Raw genomic sequence first — 20278 nt, forward strand, 5'->3', positions numbered from 1 at the left:
TGCTACAGCGAGCTCTGTGTACAGGCAGCATGCATAAAAGGCACACGCACTGGGCACCTGGTGATTTGTAGCTTTTAATTACTCCTCACGGCGCCCGCTTTCACTTTTAAATATTGAGCGTAAGGGCAGCCTTTACTTTAAAATACTAAGTCTGAGCCCGCCTTTACTTCTACATCTAAGCGCGACGGCCGCCTTAATTTATCACACATTCACTTTGATTTCTAAGCGTCACAGCCGCTTTCACTTTTAATTATTAAGCACGACACACTCCTTCACTTTTAATTTGTTAAAGCATCCGAGGCATTCCGTGGTCTAACTCACATTCCATTCAAACATGGCCGTGAGCTTTGCTGCCTCTAAATCACGCCCCCGTTTGCAGCTCCCCGTTAGTGTGTGCTCCACCCTTGTTTGTGCGCATGCTTAAAATCAAAAGCATGCGCACGAGGTTTGGTCATCCCGAGCCTCAGGGTGCAAACAAGTAAGACACTCCTCCCACAGAAGAGCATTATTACTGCTTTGAAGTGCTTCTCGAGCTTTTTTGTGTTCATTTTTAGGTGCTTCACGCGATTACCCTTCCCAACCTGACAATAACCCTAGCTCTAGGACTGTACCTTGGACAGCTGTGCGTCCTCTGCCCTAGGCTAGGTTTCCAACGAGGCCCTGAGGCGCCTTAATGCTTCCAGACCTGCAGGCAGCGCGCGAACCCGGGGTCTGCACTGTGCAAGGGAGGCATGCATTGCTTCTCAGCATATCGGCTTATGCGATCTCCACGGAGGTAATTAAACGCATGACAGAGGTCCGTTATCACATCCCTGCCTCCAGCACTCTTCACAGGGGGAGTTCAGTCCCGAAGCGTTCGGGGACTCGCGTGCTTCAGTCATTCCACTTGATTGTTGTTTTGCTGCAGGTTGATGGGCAACGCATTCTGTCCTTGCCATGACAACAGCTATTGTGTTTCTTTAGGGCACCATTAATTTTTCAAGACTCGCAGGCAGCGCGCGAACCCGGGGTCTGCACTGTGCGAGGGAGGCATCATTGCTTTTCAGCATATCGGCTTATGCGATCTCCACGGAGGTGATTAAACGCATGACAGAGGTCCGTTATCACACCCCTGCCTCAATCGCTCTTCACAAGAGGAGTTCAGTCCCGAAGCATTCGGGAACTCGGGTGTTCCAGTCATTCCTCTTGCTTGTTGTTTTGCTGCAGGTTGGTGGGCAACGCATTCTGTCCTTGCCATGACAACAGCTATTGTGTTTCCATTAGGGATCTGTTGGGGGTGTTGTAATCTGGCCTTAGCAGTTTGGGCGTGGAGATATGAGACAGCGAGGTTTGAGTGATTTACAACCAGTGTTTGAAGTGGTGAGAACAAGTGTGTCTTCACGGAGTCCACTTCCTAAAGAGAAGTGTATGTAGAGTGTTTGTGTCAGTAAGTATAGCAGCTCATCTGTGATTGGGATGCACTGGCACTGAGGCTGAGAAGTGCCACATAGCGTGCCATTGCATATATAGAGGCACCACTGAGGAATGCTTCTGTACACTTGCACATACATCACTGCTGACAAGTGGCAGTACTGTGCTATTCTTGGTAAGGCAGAACTGCGCAGAAGAGGTGCAAGAATTGTGCAATTATATGTATAACCGCATTGTTGAGAAGTCCATGTACTGTCTGCAATATAGGTGGAGTAATTTATGGTGTTTAGCGTGGTCATTTTGTGACACGGTTGAAGGTACTCCTTCAAGCCCCTTTAAAGCTCTATTATGCTTCTTTTCTATGTGTACTTAGGTACCGTGTATGGCTTGCAGTTTATTTGTGTAGTACCATATATCTTACTATAATTTATTCTATCCTGTACATCGGCACTGTTGTTTTTCGGAATGGCCTAGAAACCTACGTTAGCTGTCGTGCCAGTCTCATGTTTTTCCAAAAAGATCAAAATAAAAATACTAAGAGGATTTCAGTTCAAATACCTGTTGAATTGTCATTCACATGTGGCTTCTGCTCACCGCAGCATGCAACATGGGACAACGGCTCGGCTCACCTCAGGCATTGGGTGTCTCATACTGTTAATGGCAGCACTGATCACATGTGAACAGCAGCCGGAAAACGAGACTGGTGTGTCTGTGCTGCTGAACAACTCCTTTACTCGTCAAACGTGTTAGTGTATTGCATATATTTGCAGTAAATAAATGAATAAATAAATAACACTGCCCAAGGTCAAAATAACTAGCTTTTCTTGGACCCCCTTCTCCCTTGGCGGGTAAAAAAGAAACAACTGGAATACAAAGGGCCCCTCACACTACTGGGCTACGGTGCCACTGTGCCTGTTGAAGTACTTGCAGCTGTTTACGGCTCTCTCCCCGCTTCCAGTCTGTCCCCGCTGACCCCCGATCCGAGGCTCCCCTTCACCTCAGCACCCACCGGCTCCAGCTCACGAGAGGCATTCCATGCAGCGTGAGAATGTGTTTCTAAAAGGAAAGGGGCGCACAGCTTTTCTTGCGCTGTCTGTCCCTGGAAGCCGCATATCACGTTGCACAAACATGCCAGCTCTGTTAATACTTGTAATATCCCAAAGGCGAGACCGATTGGATTGCAAATGCTTGTTTTGAAGAGCCACTAGATACCAAATAATTTTTTACATTCTTCTCGCTGTCCTTCAAACAGAATTAACAGAAAACGTCCTTTGCATGATTGTTTTTAAAAAAAGTAAAAGGGGGGGCAGAGGGGTGGCATTAAGGTTTGACTGCAATAGTGTTAAAAAAAATTACCGTTACATTATATGTGATGTCCAGTAGCACTGGATAGTGTGAAGTTTGATTAATCAAACAAATGGTGTCATAGTGACATTTTTCTCATCTGATCGCTTTACTTTATTCCTACAGCCCTACAGGTTCTCATGTGGAGTGGTGTAAACAACTTATTGCTGCTACAATTTCCAGTCAGCTTCCTGTTCCATCAGAAAATGTTTCCAGAGATTATAGGGTAAGTTTTGTTTTCCTTAATGACCATTCCAGACTCTCCAGGGTATGGTGCCACAATAATTTAATTTTACATCATGAAAAAAGAAAACATGGTAGAAGCACACACACGCCTTCTCTTTCACCATAAATTAATTTTTAATCAAAATATTCAGCATTCAAGCATTTGTAAAGCCAATATATCTGGTGCTGAGCACCAGCCTTTTCGTTTGTCTATGCCCGTTTATTTTTTGCAAAGCATTATTGTTGGGGAAGCTGCTGGGGCCTCATCAATCTGGAAAAAAAGGCTAAAAACAAAAATAATATTTTGGTCTTGAAAATAACACATTTCCATAATAGTCACTTGCACCTAAGGAAACTATTTTGTATATGGACGTGTTCCTTGAGAAAGGGAAGAATACAATTACTCACAGCGAAGCTGGCATTTTGGTAAAGTTTGCTGACCCGCTGACCCATGCTTTATGGTGTAATGGTCAGTTGAAAAATGTGAATGACACAATAACATCCCTGTAACATTTGTTTTTTTCACTGAATATATATACATAACTATATATTCACTGAAAAAAGCCAAAGGTTACAGGCACATTATAGTTAGGATAATATTTCACTCATACAAAACCAGATAAATTCAGCAGTTATAAATAGCTGAACTAACTATGACTCGCGCCCCCGCAGTGCACTGCTTATGACCTCACATAATACATCACTGATGACATCTCAAATGACATAATTGATGACATTATCTGGTGACTGTGAGTGTTTTTAAAAAGTTTGAGTGTTAAATATATATACACCAAGTTGTATTGATGAATCAGTAGGTGAATGAGTGCCTGTATGGATCATTTAGTGGGTGCGTGAGTGACTGTATAAGTGAGTGATTATACATGTCTCTGAATCTAAGGGTGAGTGACTAATCTGTGTGAATGTCTGTATCAGTCTGTCAGTTGGTGTGTAAGTGGCTGCATGGGTTGGTGAGTAGGTACATGAGTGGCTATATGGATTATTGATTGGTTGTCTGATTACCTGTATGGGAGTATGAGTGTCTTTGTAGGTGGGTGAGGGGGTGTGTGACTCCCTGCATGGATGAGTGAGTGGGTGAATCACTGGCTGTATGGGTTCAAGAGTGCGTCTGAGAGGGCCTGTATGGGTGAGTGAGTGTGAATATGGCGGTGGCGATGAGTGAATGGATGTGTCAGTGGTATATGGGTAGCTGTATATGTGAAAGGTAGTATAGGTGAGTGTTGGTGTATGTAAGTGACTATGTGTGAGTGAGTGATTTGTGAGAGTGGCTGTATGGGTGAGTGTGTGCTTGTGTCAGTAACTGTACAGGGGAGTGAGTTAGTATCCGTATGAATAAGTGAGTTGGTGTGTGTATAACTGTATATGTGAGTAAATGGCTGTGTAACTGACTATAGGTGAGTGAGTAGGTGTGTGAGTAGCTCTATGAGTGGCTGTATGTGTGTATGAGTGAACATATCAGTGGGTATATTAGTGAGTGAGGTGTATGAGTGGCTGAATGGGTAACTGAGTGGATGTTTGTGTACACCTATGAATCAGAGAGTGGGTGTGGAAGTACTGGCATGGGTGTGTCAATAGTTTTGAGAATGCTAGTGTAGAAGTTGGAGTGGGTGTATGAAAGGTTATATTGGAGTGTGGGTGGGTGCATCAGAGAATCTATGGATGATGTCATCAGTGATGCCATTTGAGACGTCAAAAGAACAATTGATGGACAGAATTTTGAACAATGTCAAACTTTTACCCCAGTACAGAGATATGGGCCTGAATCCATCGTATGGCTGGGTCTAAAATGGGGTGACATTGTGAGCAAAAGAACAATGGATTTAACCCAGATCTCTTGACTGAGGGTGAATATTTGATTTGCTCTGCATTCTGTCTATCATTTGTGTCTCTTTTGCTTTCTCGCCCTAAGTGCACTGGGTATGCCCAGATGTGGGTCCCAGGCTCACTGTACCACTGGATTCATTTTTGCCTGGCTGATGAGGGGTGATGCCCCGAAACCGGTCCCAGGATGCTTGCTTCCATTCCAGGGAGGACCTAGCTTGGCAGTTCGGGCTGTACTGTTCCCATGAGAAACAGGGTCAATACTGATTTGATTATGGCTGGGAATAAACTGGGGGTGGCATGGCTCTGCATTCAGTCCATCATCTGTGTGTCTTTTGCTTTCTCGCCCTTAGTGCGCCGGGTATGCCCAGACGTGGGTCTCGGGCTCACTGTGCCACTGAAATCAATCTAGCCTGGCTGATGAGGGTAATGCCCCGAAACCAGTCCCAGGAGGCTTGCTTCTGTTCTAGGGAGGACCTGGCTTGGCAGTTCGGGCTGTACTGTTCCCATGAGGAACAGGGTCAAGACTGATATCCATACGGCTGGGTCTAAACTGGGGTGGCATGGTGAGCAAACGAATGATGGATTTAACCCAGATCTCTTGACTGCGGGTGAATGTTTAATTTGCTCTGTATTCCGTCCATCATCTGTATGTCTTTTGCTGTCATTTGAGATGTCAATAGTGATTTGATCAGTGATGTCACTGACCATGTCATGAGTGATGTAATATGTGAGGTCATAAGCAGTGCATTGCGGGGGCGTGAGTTATAGTTATCTGAACTAACTATAACGGGGGAATTTCATTGGTTTTTTACGAGTGAAATATCCACCTAACTACTGAATTTCTCTGGTTTTGTGCATGTGAAATCTGAGCCAAACTTTGGGTTTTTTCAGCGAAAAATATAGTGTGTGTGTGTGTGTGTGTGTGTGTGTGTGTGTGTGTGTATAAGTATATATATATATGTGTGTGTGTGTATAAGTAATATATATGTGTATATATATATATATGTGTGTTGTGTTTGTGTGTGTGTGTGTGTGTGTGTATATATATATATATATTATTTTTCTAATAGGTCCTAAATTATGCTATTGCCTATACATGGCAAAAAAACAAATAATTTGTAACAACCATGTGGTATTTAACATGTATGATTTGACCTGAATATTTATTCCTGGGTTGAATGAATTGAATATAAGGTGTTGTATATATGTAGATATGTATATAACTGATTGCAATTTGTGATTATTTTCGCATCATTGCATCAAATGGTTAATGATAAACTTAAGAGACCTTCAAATATGGCCGCTATGTTGATTTGAAAAACACATTCCCTCGTTTATGTTGCCTTTTCCATGAACTGCGAGTCCTCTCTTGATTTTTATGACTTTGTTGATACATTTTTTTATAAAGTTGCATCACTTTGAAATGAATTTTGTGACCTTAAGGAAGGCGTAGCCGAAACGCGTCTGTCCATACATTCGAGTAACTAAATAAATCTTTAAGAACTTACTGTGTCAGTGTGCGCCTCAATCAGTGACCATTGGATTTGGTCACACACTGGGAATATATATATATATATATATATTACCTACTGGCGGTCGCCAGTAGGTAGTTATAGTTAGGACCCTGTTTCCATAGGAAATCCGCAACATTCTATTTGGAATAACTTTGGCGCCGGTCAACGAATCCTCGCGAAATTTTCAAAATAGGTGGGGCGCTACGCTCCGCTCCTACCCTGAAAGTCTCGGGGGGATTCGTCAAGCAGGGGCCGAGAAAAAAGGGGGGTCCCAAAACGCGTTTTCCCCATGCATTTTTCCATAGGACCTTTAGACACAGCTACAGCCCGAACGGCTGAACAGAATTACTTGAAATTTGGCAGAGAGGTAGCCATAAGGTCAAGGAAGTGCCTTTTGCAGGTCTGGTGTAAATCTGTTCAGTATTTCCTGAGAAAATAGCATTTAAAAGCATATATATATGTGGGCGGAGCCTAACCACACATCTCATCCTGAGATCTGATTGGCTGTCAGCACTTCATCCAAGAAGTGTTGGCAGCCATCTTGGGACCAATATACATGATAGCACCTCATTAAAAAGCATTGCAGTTAATAGAAGGTTTTAAGACTTTAGTTACATTATAAATCATTTGTTGATGGTACCATACTCATTTTAGGAATTGTGGTATGTTCTAAGGTGATTTCACCATGTGAAAAAGCCTTCTGCTGGGATATCATGATTGAGAGAAAAATATTTTCTCATGCTTTTACCACAGAGGTTTGGAAGGTGATCTATAGGCTAAACTGAGAGCTTATTTTCTGTAAATTCACATTATCTTTCTCAGTCATGTGAGAATGAAGTCTGACATTCTCAGTAAAACATGTACATCCAACAAGGGCAGAGACTGTCAGTTGATTCCTTTGTGTTCTACTGCAGCTTCCCAGAGTGTTCCAAAGAACTACTAGAGCGCTAACAGTCCTACTTATGATAAACGTATGGCACACCTGAAGCCATCTTGCTTGGATTAAAGTGGTAACTCTTAAAACATTTAATTTAAAAAGGAACAAAATGAGGGGGTTCATTTTTCCATAAAAAGTATGATTAGTGCTGCAGAAAGAAAAATTAGGGCACATTTTGAGTGACTTCTCAAATCCTCTTCTATTTCATTAAAACATTCTGACATGCAGACTGAAACATGCACTTTCAATACCAGCAGCAGTTTTCCCTGGTGAGCAGTAGCTTTACTACAGTGATCTAATGAGCAAAAAGAGTGCTAACATTCTGAATTTATGGCAAATGTGTGACACATCTGAATGCCTTCTTGATGGAATCAAAGTAAAAAACTGAAAGTATTTCCTACTGAGGAGACTGCAGTAAATGAGGAAATTAGGAAACTTCATAACAAATAAGTCTCCCAAGATGGCCACCAGAGACAAAAGAGCCCAAATGTAGCCCAAATATCACCCAGATGTAGCCCAAGTATAGCCCAATGACAGAATGTCCCAGAATGTTCTTAAAAACAACTAGAGCGCTTACTGTCTTCATTATGACAAAAGTAAGGCACACCTGAAGCCATCTTGATTGGAATAAACTGGTAACACTTAAAACATTTAATTTAAAAAGGAACACAATGAGGAGGTTCATTTTGCCATAGAAATTATGATTAATGCTGAAGAAAGAAAATGAGGGCACATTTTGAGTGACTTCTCAAATCCTCTTCTATTTCATTAAAAAATTCTGACATGCAGACTGAAACATGCACTTTTAATACCAGGAGCAGACTTCCATGGTGCAGTAGTTTTACTACAGTGATCTAATGAGCAACTAGAGTGCTAACATTCAGAATTTATGGCAAATGTGTGACATATCTGAATACCTTCATGATGGAATCAAAGTAAAAAACTGAAAGCATTTCCTACTGAGGAGACTGCAGTACATGAGGAAATTAGGAAACTTCATAACAAATAAATCTCCCAAGATGGCCACCGGAGACAAAAGAGCCCAAATGTAGCCCAAAATCACCCAGATGTAGCCCAAATATAGCCCAATGACAGAAGTGTGCAAAACACTTATTATTTTGTGTTTTTGCAGTGTTATATAGTGCAGACTTGTCAGGTATTGGAGTGCTTTACATGAGCATTGGTTACATCACACAAGAACAAATTCATTTTGGTTGTAGACATGGGGAGACTAAGTGATTTGACCAGAATCACAGAATGTCGAGCTGAAGCAGAAACTTCAACCTGGTTCCCCAGTTGCAGAGTCTGCAGTTCTGGAAGTAACACCACATCCTCTCCCCTAAGTGCAACATTTAATCAAGTGGTCAACTGGATAAAAAAACATAAAGATTACAAATAATTTAAAAGTGCTTTGTCGCTATTTGAAAACTCAGAAAATATGTCCTTATTTTAGTCTTTTAGAGCACTAACCATAATTTTGAAGGCAATAAGACCCTCTCATATATGTAATTTCTAAAGGAAATGCTCTAGGTATTACAGTTTTGATTACATCAAGATGTCAGGCGTTCCACACTTTTGTAATAAATATAGAATGTTAGCAATCTAGTTGTTCATTAGGATACTGTTGAGAGGCAGAGGCCAGGGGCAGGGACTCTGAAAATTGAAGGCAGGTAGGAGGGTGCAAAGGCAACAATTTAACCACACTGAGCAGGCAGGAAGGGCCGTGGAAGCACAACAGACTATGGAGGGCAGTGGAAAGGGGGGCAGGGGCAACAAACCAACAATACAGGACTTGCAAGAGAGGCTGTTGGAGGGAAGATCTATTACGGGTCAAGGAAGCTAGGGGCGGTCCCCAGATCCCCGGGAGCCACCACAGAACTGAGCAGGAGAGTGAGTCAGGGACAAAAGGGGCACCTTAATTTGAGCCGGGGTGCCTAGGAACGCTTGCTCCAAAAATGAAGAAAACAGACATATGAGACATGGAATTGGAGGCAGAATACAATGGCAGTTTAATGAGAAGATGCAACTTCAAAGAAACCGCAGAATAGAGACATAAAGTACAAAATACAGAATCCAGATAATCATACAGCTGTCATAATATTCTCTGTATCTCAATTAATGTACTGACAGAGAGAGAGAGAAAACACATCTATAAATGCATCATGAGAAACAAGTTACACCAAGGAAAATGTTACCTAGGAACACTCACGTTTACTCTTAGAGCAAGCATTCCTGCAATTACAATACAAAATCTTTTAAATGCAAAAGTAAAGAGAACAATGGTTAAACATAACATGACATTTCATATAGGTAAAATAGAATAAGATACTTCAAGCAAAGCAGAGCAAGACATTTTAAGCAAAGGAAGACAAGAGCTCCCAGCTCTTGGGGAAAACCTGCACTGCCTGTTAACCTACATACAGACGGCGAGGTAGTCCGTCGATATCTGTGGGTGCTCCCTTTTTATATCATTTTGTGGGCTCCTTTGCACGCTACATCTACCTACGTATGCTACCCAAAAGCTTCGTCTGCAGATTTTACCAGACATTTCGTCATTTACCCAGTTAATGCTGACAATGGACTGGGTGAAAAGGTCAGTCTCTCAGGCCAATCGCTTATCGTAAGTTCCATAGAGCAAGCAGAAAATAATGGGTATTGTACGGGAATTCAATATATTCATGTATAAAATCTCCTCAGTTCTCCTAACTTGACGCTCTGCGGTTGCCACTTCCTTAAAAGCGGGAAACCTGCCCAGGAAGCAAGTACCAGTCCAGGATGCAGCCTACTGTATGTCGACAGCTTCAGGGGGATGTTGAACTTTGATACCGAGCACGGAGCACTCGGGTAGGGTGGGGGCTACTAGTTTGGATCAGAAGGCCTCGCAGACCTGCCTTCAGACTGCTATACACTAAAATTGCAGAGCTATGGTCAATTTAACAAAGAGGCCTACATATTGAACAGAAGGGCCTACACAGGGGTTTTATGCTGGCTGAGTGGTAAGGATGTCTCAGGATAATTATATAGCAACACAGGACCCGCTGGTCAATTTAATACGGCCTACAAATGCAGCTGGCAGGGCAAGGACAAGGGTCTCATACTTCAGGTGTGGACAGAACGGGCCAGGGGCCCCCTGTGATACAAAATCTACCCTCCTTCAAGGCTGTGGCAATGTAATAGACCATTGTGGGCAGAAGGAAGAGGCAATGGTAGTACAACCATACATGCCAACAGACCCGATTCAGCCAGGAAACGTCCAATGTTTTTAAGCTCAAATGGGCTTTATTTGATCTGTCTCCTGTCTACAATATCCTCTTTTTCAATGTAACTCAAAGGGGAAAATCAATACCCCAGTTTTTTTTTCAAAATCTCCCTCTTACCAAGTTCAAAATGTTCGCAAGTATGGTACATTGGATCATGGAAGGAAATGGGATAGGGACATGGACTTGGATAACAGAGGACAGGAGGGACATGGAGAGGTGCACCAAACTGACCCTGCAGGGCAGGCATCAGGGTTTGCAGCAGCACAATACACCACACAGGGCATGCAGGACGGGAGTGCAGCACAACAATCCATAGAAAGCAAGAGGGAGGGGACAGGACCATGCACATGGACAACAGAGAACAGAGGGGCAAGAGGCAATGGTAGCTAGCTGACCATAATGGACAGACAGGAGAGGAAGCTGCAGTATAACAGACCATAAAGGGCAGGAGGGACGGATCAGGGGCATTACAATGGAACAGACAAGCCAGGAGGGAGGGAGTAGGGCTGGGGGCAAGGGGGCAGGGCAGGAGCAGCAAGATAGCCATGGAGGTCAGGCAGGATGGGCACTAGAAGCAAGACACACCATGAAGAGCAACAGTGAGACTGTGATGGCATACACACAGACCATGGAGGGAAGGTGGGAGGGGGTCAGGGGCAGCTAACTGACCACACAGGGAAGGTGGGAGGGGCCATGGCAGCACAGAAGACCATGCATGGCAAGTGGGAGGGTTAGTGGCAGCACAATGGCTATGATGGGCAAGAAGGAGGGTGGAGGGGCATGCACAAAGGACGATGGAGGATAGAAGGAAGGGTCAGGACCTGTGCACAGACAAGAAAGTTCAGGGGAAGGGACCTCACAACAGACCACACGGGGCAGGCAGGAGGAGCAGTTGCAGCACAACAGACCAGGGAGGGCAGAAGGGTGTGGCAGTACAATGGACCATGTAGGACAGGAGGAAGAGGATAGGGGCATGGCATGTGGACAGGCAGGGTGGAGGTGGCAGGGACAGGTTACAGTCATCTGACAATGCTAGGCAGGTGGGAGGGGAGTGGCAGCTCAACAGAACACTCAGAGTAGATAGGAGTGGCAGGTCCATGGGACATGGTGGGCAAAAAGGATGGAGCAGGGGCATGCACAAAGACATCGGAGGGCAGGGGGAAGGAGAATAGGGGCAGCAAGCTAAGCACAGAGTTTAAGCAGGAGGTCAATGATGGGGCATAGAATTGGGCAATGGAGGGCAGGAGGAGTGGACTGGTACATCATACTAAATTGAGGGCAGTGGCAGCACATCAGACCATGCATGGCAGGAGGGAGGAGGCTAGTCCATGGATTCACACAACAGAGGATAGGGAGGAAGGGGATGGGGCAGCAAGCTAACTGTTCAGAGAAGGCGGGTATTAGGAACTTTATTGTTTTTAAAACATTGTGTCTGTGCGAACTACTTAAAATATGAACAAGTATGCAGCATAATCTCACTTTTATTCAGGAAGAAGAGGACGTTTGTGACTGTGACTCCGGGCTCACTTGGCAGAAACACCCCCTGACCCTCCACCCCCTATCGCAAAATGTAATGCCCGTGAAAAGGGTAGGTGAACACAGTGTTATATAGAATATAGTCCTGAGAGCACGTAATATCTGACGTCATCAGCAGAGGATTGCGGTCGCGTGAGTTTATAGTTGCCTGCACTAACTATAACGGGGGAATTTCAATGGTTTTTCACGAGTGAAATGTCCAGCTAACTATAACATGTTTGGTTTTTTAAGTGAATTTGCAAGGTTTTTTTAAATGCTAATTCCTAACTATAACGTGTGTGAAACCTATGGTTTTTTCAGTGAATTTGTACGGTTTTTTAAATGCTAAGTAATGTATTTTTTTTTTTAAGGTTTTTCACCATGCGCGTACCGTACGACCGCCAGTAGATAATATATATTTATATTATCTACTGGCGGTCGCCAGTAGATAGTTATAGTTAAGATCGTGTTTCCATAGGAAATCTCAAAATTCTATTTTGAATAACTTTGGCGCCGGTTGACGAATCCTCGCGAAATGTTCAAAACAAATGGGCGCTCCGCTCAGCTCCTACCCTGAAAGTCTCGGGGTGATTCGTCAAGCGGGAGCCGAGAAAAAAGGGTGGTCCCAAAACGCGTTTTCTCCATAGGACCTTCAGTCGAAGGTACAGCCCGAACGGCGGAACAGAATTACTTGAAATTTGGCAGAGAGGTAGTCCTCAGGTCAGGGAAGTGCCTTTTGCAGGTCTGGTGTCAATCTGTTCAGTATTTCCTGAGAAAATAGCATTTAAAAGCATATAAATATCTACACGCGCGCACCGTGCGCGCAACGTGCGCGCACGTGCGCACACGGTGCCGTGCGCGAGCGAAATTCTGATTGGTTGTTAGATATCGGTAAACATTCGAATCGTTCGAAATCAGGAAGTGTCGGCTGCCATTTTGTCACTCGCACTGAAAAGGAAAGGGGGAAAAAAGGGGGAAAACGTGAAAAGGGGGCAGGGAAGAGAGTTCCTGACCCCCTAGCCTTCGTCAGGGGGTCACAGAAGGACCCCCAAGGGGAAAAAAAACATTTTATTTTTTTTGAAAAAAAATCGCGGGGTGCGCACACGGTGAAAAACCTTGAAAAAAAAATAAAAATTGATATATACATAACTTAGCATTTAAAAAACCGTACAAATTCACTTAAAAAAACCATAGGTTTCACACACGTTATAGTTAGGAATTAGCATTTAAAAAACCTTGCAAATTCACTTAAAAAACCATAGGTTTCACACAGGTTATAGTTAGGTGGATATTTCACAAACCAATGAAATTCCCCCGTTATAGCTAGTTCAGATAACTATAACTCGCGCGACCGCCACTCTATCACAAGGATGATGTCATCAGTGATGTCATGAGTGATGCCACTGACCATGTCATGAGTGATGTAATATGTGACGTCATCAGCAGTGGATTGCGGTCGCGCGAGTTATAGTTATCTGAACTATCTATAACGGGGGAATTTCATTGGTTTTTTACGAGTGAAATATCCACCTAACTATAACCTGTGTGAAACCTATGGTTTTTTAAGTGAATTTGCAAGGTTTTTTAAATGCTAATTCCTAACTATAACGTGTGTGAAACCTATGGTTTTTTAAGTGAATATATATATGTATATGTGTGTGTGTGTGTGTGTATATATAATATATGTATATATGTATGTATATATATATATATATATATATATATATATATATATATATATATATATATATATATATATATATATATATTTTTATTGTTTACACATTCGCCATGACGCGCTTCGGCCCAGAAAGCCTTGATCACATCACATGACATATTGAAAGGTGTACTGCTATTTAAAGTGACATTGTGCTCATTAATTCAACAAATATAAACAAAAGACTACGTAATAAATTACCACAAATTCAGACTTTTATTGGACTAATAATCTCGATGTCTGTTTCCAAAAGTCTCACAAAAAACACTGAACTCAAAGTGGGTGCATATGTTTTGCAAGCTGGGGACTCTTGTCTTGCAGAACAACTTATTTTAGAATGATTCAGAGCACTTACTGGATTTAAAATATTTATTAACAGCAAATCCGCTCGCTGACGCGTATCGGCGTGTTGCCTTCATCCATGCTTGAAAATACTGTTACCTCATTGCACAGTCTCTGATTGGCTTAAATGTTATATCCACCATTCTCATTGGTAAGTTTATGGCCAATGAGAGGAATGTACTGCTCCCACGATGATTATATGACTTTCGCCATGATTATATGACTGCCATGCTGTTTCTGTATCGCAACCACTTCCGCGATCACATAAGTCTGCATATGGGCTCAAATGTCCTATTAACACTCATCCTCGATGGGCTGACTCGGATATCGGTGGCTGTACCCCACAGACAATACTGGCCGTATAATTTTTACAGTCCCTGGTGCACTATATTTACTTCTCGCCATTGCCGCTGGATGAAACAACCTAATGTGCACGCAGGTGTGCGTCAAATGGCTCGACATCTTCAAGTTTGAATAACTTACGACCTCCATCGGTCAACGGGAAAATCTGTCTGCGACGCTTCTAGTGGTATGCCAATGACCTCTTTTCCAAAGTCCCTAAAAACCGCTGAACTTGAGGCAGGTGCCTCTGTTTCGTGAGGTGGGGATTCGCGTGTTGCCCATGTACTCTTTTTACACTAATTCGGAGCACTCACGGGGTTTAAAAAAAAATATATATATATATACATTATATATATATATATATATATATATATATATATATTACCTACTGGCGGTCGCCAGTAGGTAGTTATAGTTAGGACCCCTTTTCCATAGGAAAACCTCAACATTCTATTTTGAATAACTTTGGCGCCGGTCGATGAATCCTCGCGAATTTCTCAAAATAGGTGGGGCGCTACGCTCCGCTCCTACCCTGAAAGTCTCGGGGGGGATTCGTCAAGCGGGGGCTGAGATAAAAGGGGGGTCCCAAAACGCGTTTTTCCCATGCATTTTTCCATAGGACCTTTAGAACGAGCTACAGCCCGAACGGCTGAACAGAATTACTAGAAATTTGGCAGAGAGGTAGTCCCTAGGTCAAGGAAGTGCCTTTTGTAGGTTTGGTGTAAATCTGTTCAGTAGATTCTGAGAAAATAGCCTTTAAATCAATATATATATCTGAGCCCGCTTACGGTACGCTTACCGTACGCTTACCGTAAGCGTACGGTGGCGTGCGCGAGCGCGATTCTGATTGGCTCTTAGATCTTAGTAAACATTCGAATCGGCCGAAACCAGGAAGCGGCGTCCGCCATTTTGTCTCTCGCACTGAGTGTTGTTTATCAAACATGATGGCCAAAAACATGTTACTGGGCTGTTATGACAACTCCCTCCCACATAGTCATGTTGAGGGAGTCCCCAAACATCCCCCAAGAGCAAAAACGGTTTTATTTTTTTTCCGGCAATTTCGCCGAGTACGCTTACCGTACGCTTACCGTAAGCGTACGGTAAAAAAAAAAAAAAAAAAAAACCACTATCCACACTTACCCCACCCCCTGTGCTTTTGGTGGCCGTAGGCCACCAAATGTACAGGGCTTATTAATAGGTAAAAAAAACTAAATTTTGGCAACATGAAATTATAAAATCGAAATAAAAAAAACACTATCCACATTGACCCCACCCCCTGTGCTTTTGGTGGCCGAAGGCCACCAAATGTACAGGGCTTATTAAAGTTGATAAAAACCGTGCACGGAACGAACTGCGTTAAGTGGGCGCGCACGCCTCGAATGGCGTAAAGTAACTTAGCATTTAAAAAACCGTACAAATTCACTGAAAAAACCATAGGTTTCACACACGTTATAGTTAGGAATTAGCATTTAAAAAACCTTGCAAATTCACTGAAAAAACCATAGGTTTCACACATGTTATAGTTAGCGGAAATTTTACTGATAAAAAACCAGTGAAATTGCCCCGTTATAGTTAGTGCTGGCAACTATAACTCACGCGACCGCAATCTTCTGCTGATGACATATGTGTCTTTATGAAAAAAAAATATTTGTAATATATGTATAGCTAAAAATGTATGGAAGAAGACATGGGCAAATAAGTGTCTAAATACAGTATTAGCATCAGCAGAGGATTGCGGTCGCGTGAGTTATAGTTGCCAGCACTAACTATAACGGGGCAATTTCACTGGTTTTTTATCAGTAAAATTTCCGCTAACTATAACATGTGTGAAACCTATGGTTTTTTCAGTGAATATATATATATATATATATATATATATATATTTTTTTTTTAAACCCCGTGAGTGCTCCGAATTAGTGTAAAAAGAGTACATGGGCAACACGCGAATCCCCACCTCACGAAACAGAGGCACCTGCCTCAAGTTCAGCGGTTTTTAGGGACTTTGGAAAAGAGGTCATTGGCATACCACTAGAAGCGTCGCAGACAGATTTTCCCGTTGACCGATGGAGGTCGTAAGTTATTCAAACTTGAAGATGTCGAGCCATTTGACGCACACCTGCGTGCACATTAGGTTGTTTCATCCAGCGGCAATGGTGAGAAGTAAATATAGTGCACCAGGGACTGTAAAAATTATACGGCCAGTATTGTCTGTGGGGTACAGCCACCGATATCCGAGTCAGCCCATCGAGGATGAGTGTTAATAGGGCATTTGAGCCCATATGCAGACTTATGTGATCGCGGAAGTGGTTGCGATACAGAAACAGCATGGCAGTCATATAATCATGGCGAAAGTCATATAATCATCGTGGGAGCAGTACAGTCCTCTCATTGGCCATAAACTTACCAATGAGAATGGTGGATATAACATTTAAGCCAATCAGAGACTGTGCAATGAGGTAACAGTATTTTCATGCATGGATGAAGGCAACACGCCGATACGCGTCAGCGAGCGGATTTGCTGTTAATAAATATTTTAAATCCAGTAAGTGCTCTGAATCATTCTAAAATAAGTTGTTCTGCAAGACAAGAGTCCCCAGCTTGCAAAACATATGCACCCACTTTGAGTTCAGTGTTTTTTGTGAGACTTTTGGAAACAGACATCGAGATTATTAGTCCAAAAAAAGTCTGAATTTGTGGTAATTTATTACGTAGTCTTTTGTTTATATTTGTTGAATTAATGAGCACAATGTCACTTTAAATAGCAGTACACCTTTCAATATGTCATGTGATGTGATCAAGGCTTTCTGGGCCGAAGCGCGTCATGGCGAATGTGTAAACAATAAAAAAAATATATATATATATATATATATATATATATATATATATATATATATATATATATACATATATATACATATATACATATATTATATATACACACACACACACATATACATATATATATTCACTTAAAAAACCATAGGTTTCACACACGTTATAGTTAGGAATTAGCATTTAAAAAACCTTGCAAATTCACTTAAAAAACCATAGGTTTCACACAGGTTATAGTTAGGTGGATATTTCACTCGTAAAAAACCAATGAAATTCCCCCGTTATAGTTAGTTCAGATAACTATAACTCGCGCGACCGCAATCCACTGCTGATGACGTCACATATTACATCACTCATGACATGGTCAGTGGCATCACTCATGACATCACTGATGACATCATCCTTGTGATAGAGTGGCGGTCGCGCGAGTTATAGTTATCTGAACTAGCTATAACGGGGGAATTTCATTGGTTTGTGAAATATCCACCTAACTATAACCTGTGTGAAACCTATGGTTTTTTAAGTGAATATATATATATATATATATATTCACTGAAAAAACCATAGGTTTCACACATGTTATAGTTAGCGGAAATTTTACTGATAAAAAACCAGTGAAATTGCCCCGTTATAGTTAGTGCTGGCAACTATAACTCACGCGACCGCAATCCTCTGCTGATGCTAATACTGTATTTAGACACTTATTTGCCCATGTCTTCTTCCATACATTTTTAGCTATACATATATTACAAATATTTTTTTTTCATAAAGACACCTATGTCATCAGCAGAAGATTGCGGTCGCGTGAGTTATAGTTGCCAGCACTAACTATAACGGGGCAATTTCACTGGTTTTTTATCAGTAAAATTTCCGCTAACTATAACATGTGTGAAACCTATGGTTTTCAGTGAATTTGCAAGGTTTTTTAAATGCTAATTCCTAACTATAACGTGTGTGAAACCTATGGTTTTTTCAGTGAATTTGTACGGTTTTTTAAATGCTAAGTTACTTTACGCCATTCGAGGCGTGCGCGCCCACTTAACGCAGTTCGTTCCGTGCACGGTTTTTATCAACTTTAATAAGCCCTGTACATTTGGTGGCCTTCGGCCACCAAAAGCACAGGGGGTGGGGTCAATGTGGATAGTGTTTTTTTTATTTCGATTTTATAATTTCATGTTGCCAAAATTTAGTTTTTTTTACCTATTAATAAGCCCTGTACATTTGGTGGCCTACGGCCACCAAAAGCACAGGGGGTGGGGTAAGTGTGGATAGTGTTTTTTTTTTTTTTTTTTTTTTTTTACCGTACGCTTACGGTAAGCGTACGGTAAGCGTACTCGGCGAAATTGCCGAAAAAAAAATAAAACCGTTTTTGCTCTTGGGGGATGTTTGGGGACTCCCTCAACATGACTATGTGGGAGGGAGTTGTCATAACAGCCCAGTAACATGTTTTTGGCCATCATGTTTGATAAACAACACTCAGTGCGAGAGACAAAATGGCGGACGCCGCTTCCTGGTTTCGGCCGATTCGAATGTTTACTAAGATCTAAGAGCCAATCAGAATCGCGCACGCCACCGTACGCTTACGGTAAGCGTACGGTAAGCGTACCGTAAGCGGGCTCAGATATATATATTGATTTAAAGGCTATTTTCTCAGAATCTACTGAACAGATTTACACCAAACCTACAAAAGGCACTTCCTTGACCTAGGGACTACCTCTCTGCCAAATTTCTAGTAATTCTGTTCAGCCGTTCGGGCTGTAGCTCGTTCTAAAGGTCCTATGGAAAAATGCATGGGCAAAACACGTTTTGGGACCCCCCTTTTATCTCAGCCCCCGCTTGACGAATCCCCCCGAGACTTTCAGGGTCGGAGCGTAGCGCCCCACCTATTTTGAGAAATTTGCGAGGATTCATCGACCGGCGCCAAAGTTATTCAAAATAGAATGTTGAGGTTTTCCTATGGAAAAGGGGTCCTAACTATAACTACCTACTGGCGACCGCCAGTAGGTATATATATATATATATATATATATATATATATATATATATATAGATATATAGATATATAGATATATAGATATATAGATATATAGATATATTTCTGCTAAATTCCACCAGACTTTGCTGAACTACCGGGTGGGTGCATCCGTTTGTTGTGCCAGTGGCACTTATGGGAAAATGCAAAGAAAAGACGGGATGGAACACTCCCTGGATCACATATTTCCTGTTTATTCAGCAGACGCTTTTTGTCGAGAATGCCTTACTCAATGCTGATTGCCAAAGTAAAGCCGGCCCCTGTGTCTTTTGTTAGTTTAAAAATCCAAGAAGCTGTTCTTATTGGTGGATGGAGGTGTGGCAAGCAAAGGAGGTCTAATACCATCTGGTCCCAATACTATGTAGACCGCAATGGCTACATGATTTTAGAATCATTCCCACTGGAAGTACCTGCAAATATCACATTAATAATTGATCCCATTGTCCCAATACTGAAATATCGCTGAAACGTGTCTGCTGAGTAGGAAACATTTTATCCCATAGGTGCTCCATGCCGTCTTTTCTTTGAATACATATATACAAACATGCATACACCCTTACCACTCAAATGCCCATGCTAAACCCTAAAATTACCCTTGCGACCCAAAACCCACACCCATCCACCCTAAAAATACCCCTGCCTGCCACTCAAAGCCGATACCCACCCTTGCCACCCAAAAACCCTCATCGACCCTGAACCCTAAAATTACACTTGCCACCAAACCCCCCCCCACCCGCCCCAAAAATACTCTGCCACCCGGAAATACACGCCCACCGTAAACACTAAAATTACTCTGCCACTCAAAAACCCATACCCACCCTAAACCCTAAAATTACCCTTGCCACTCAAAAACCTATACCCACCCTAAACCTTAAAAATAACTTTGCCACCCAAAACCACCCTAAAAATACCCGTGGCACCCAACAACCCATACCCACCGAAACTTTAAAAATACCCTGGCCACCA

The 20278-nt window shown here is 42.4% G+C and overlaps 1 protein-coding gene across 6 annotated transcripts in view; it reads left to right on the forward strand.

The window, feature by feature from the left end:
- Positions 1 to 20278, forward strand: part of MTMR1 (myotubularin related protein 1) — a 533995-nt gene that overhangs the window by 19049 nt on the left and 494668 nt on the right. For all 6 annotated transcript variants that reach the window (XM_085608016.1, XM_085608018.1, XM_085608021.1 and 3 more), the window contains exon 2: positions 2881 to 2980. In XM_085608016.1, coding sequence (XP_085464142.1) covers positions 2881 to 2980 — 100 coding nt within the window. The remainder of the gene's footprint in view (positions 1 to 2880; positions 2981 to 20278) is intronic.

Source organism: Triturus cristatus, chromosome 5_2 (assembly GCF_964204655.1).
Source record: "Triturus cristatus chromosome 5_2, aTriCri1.1, whole genome shotgun sequence".
NCBI lineage: Eukaryota > Metazoa > Chordata > Amphibia > Caudata > Salamandridae > Triturus > Triturus cristatus.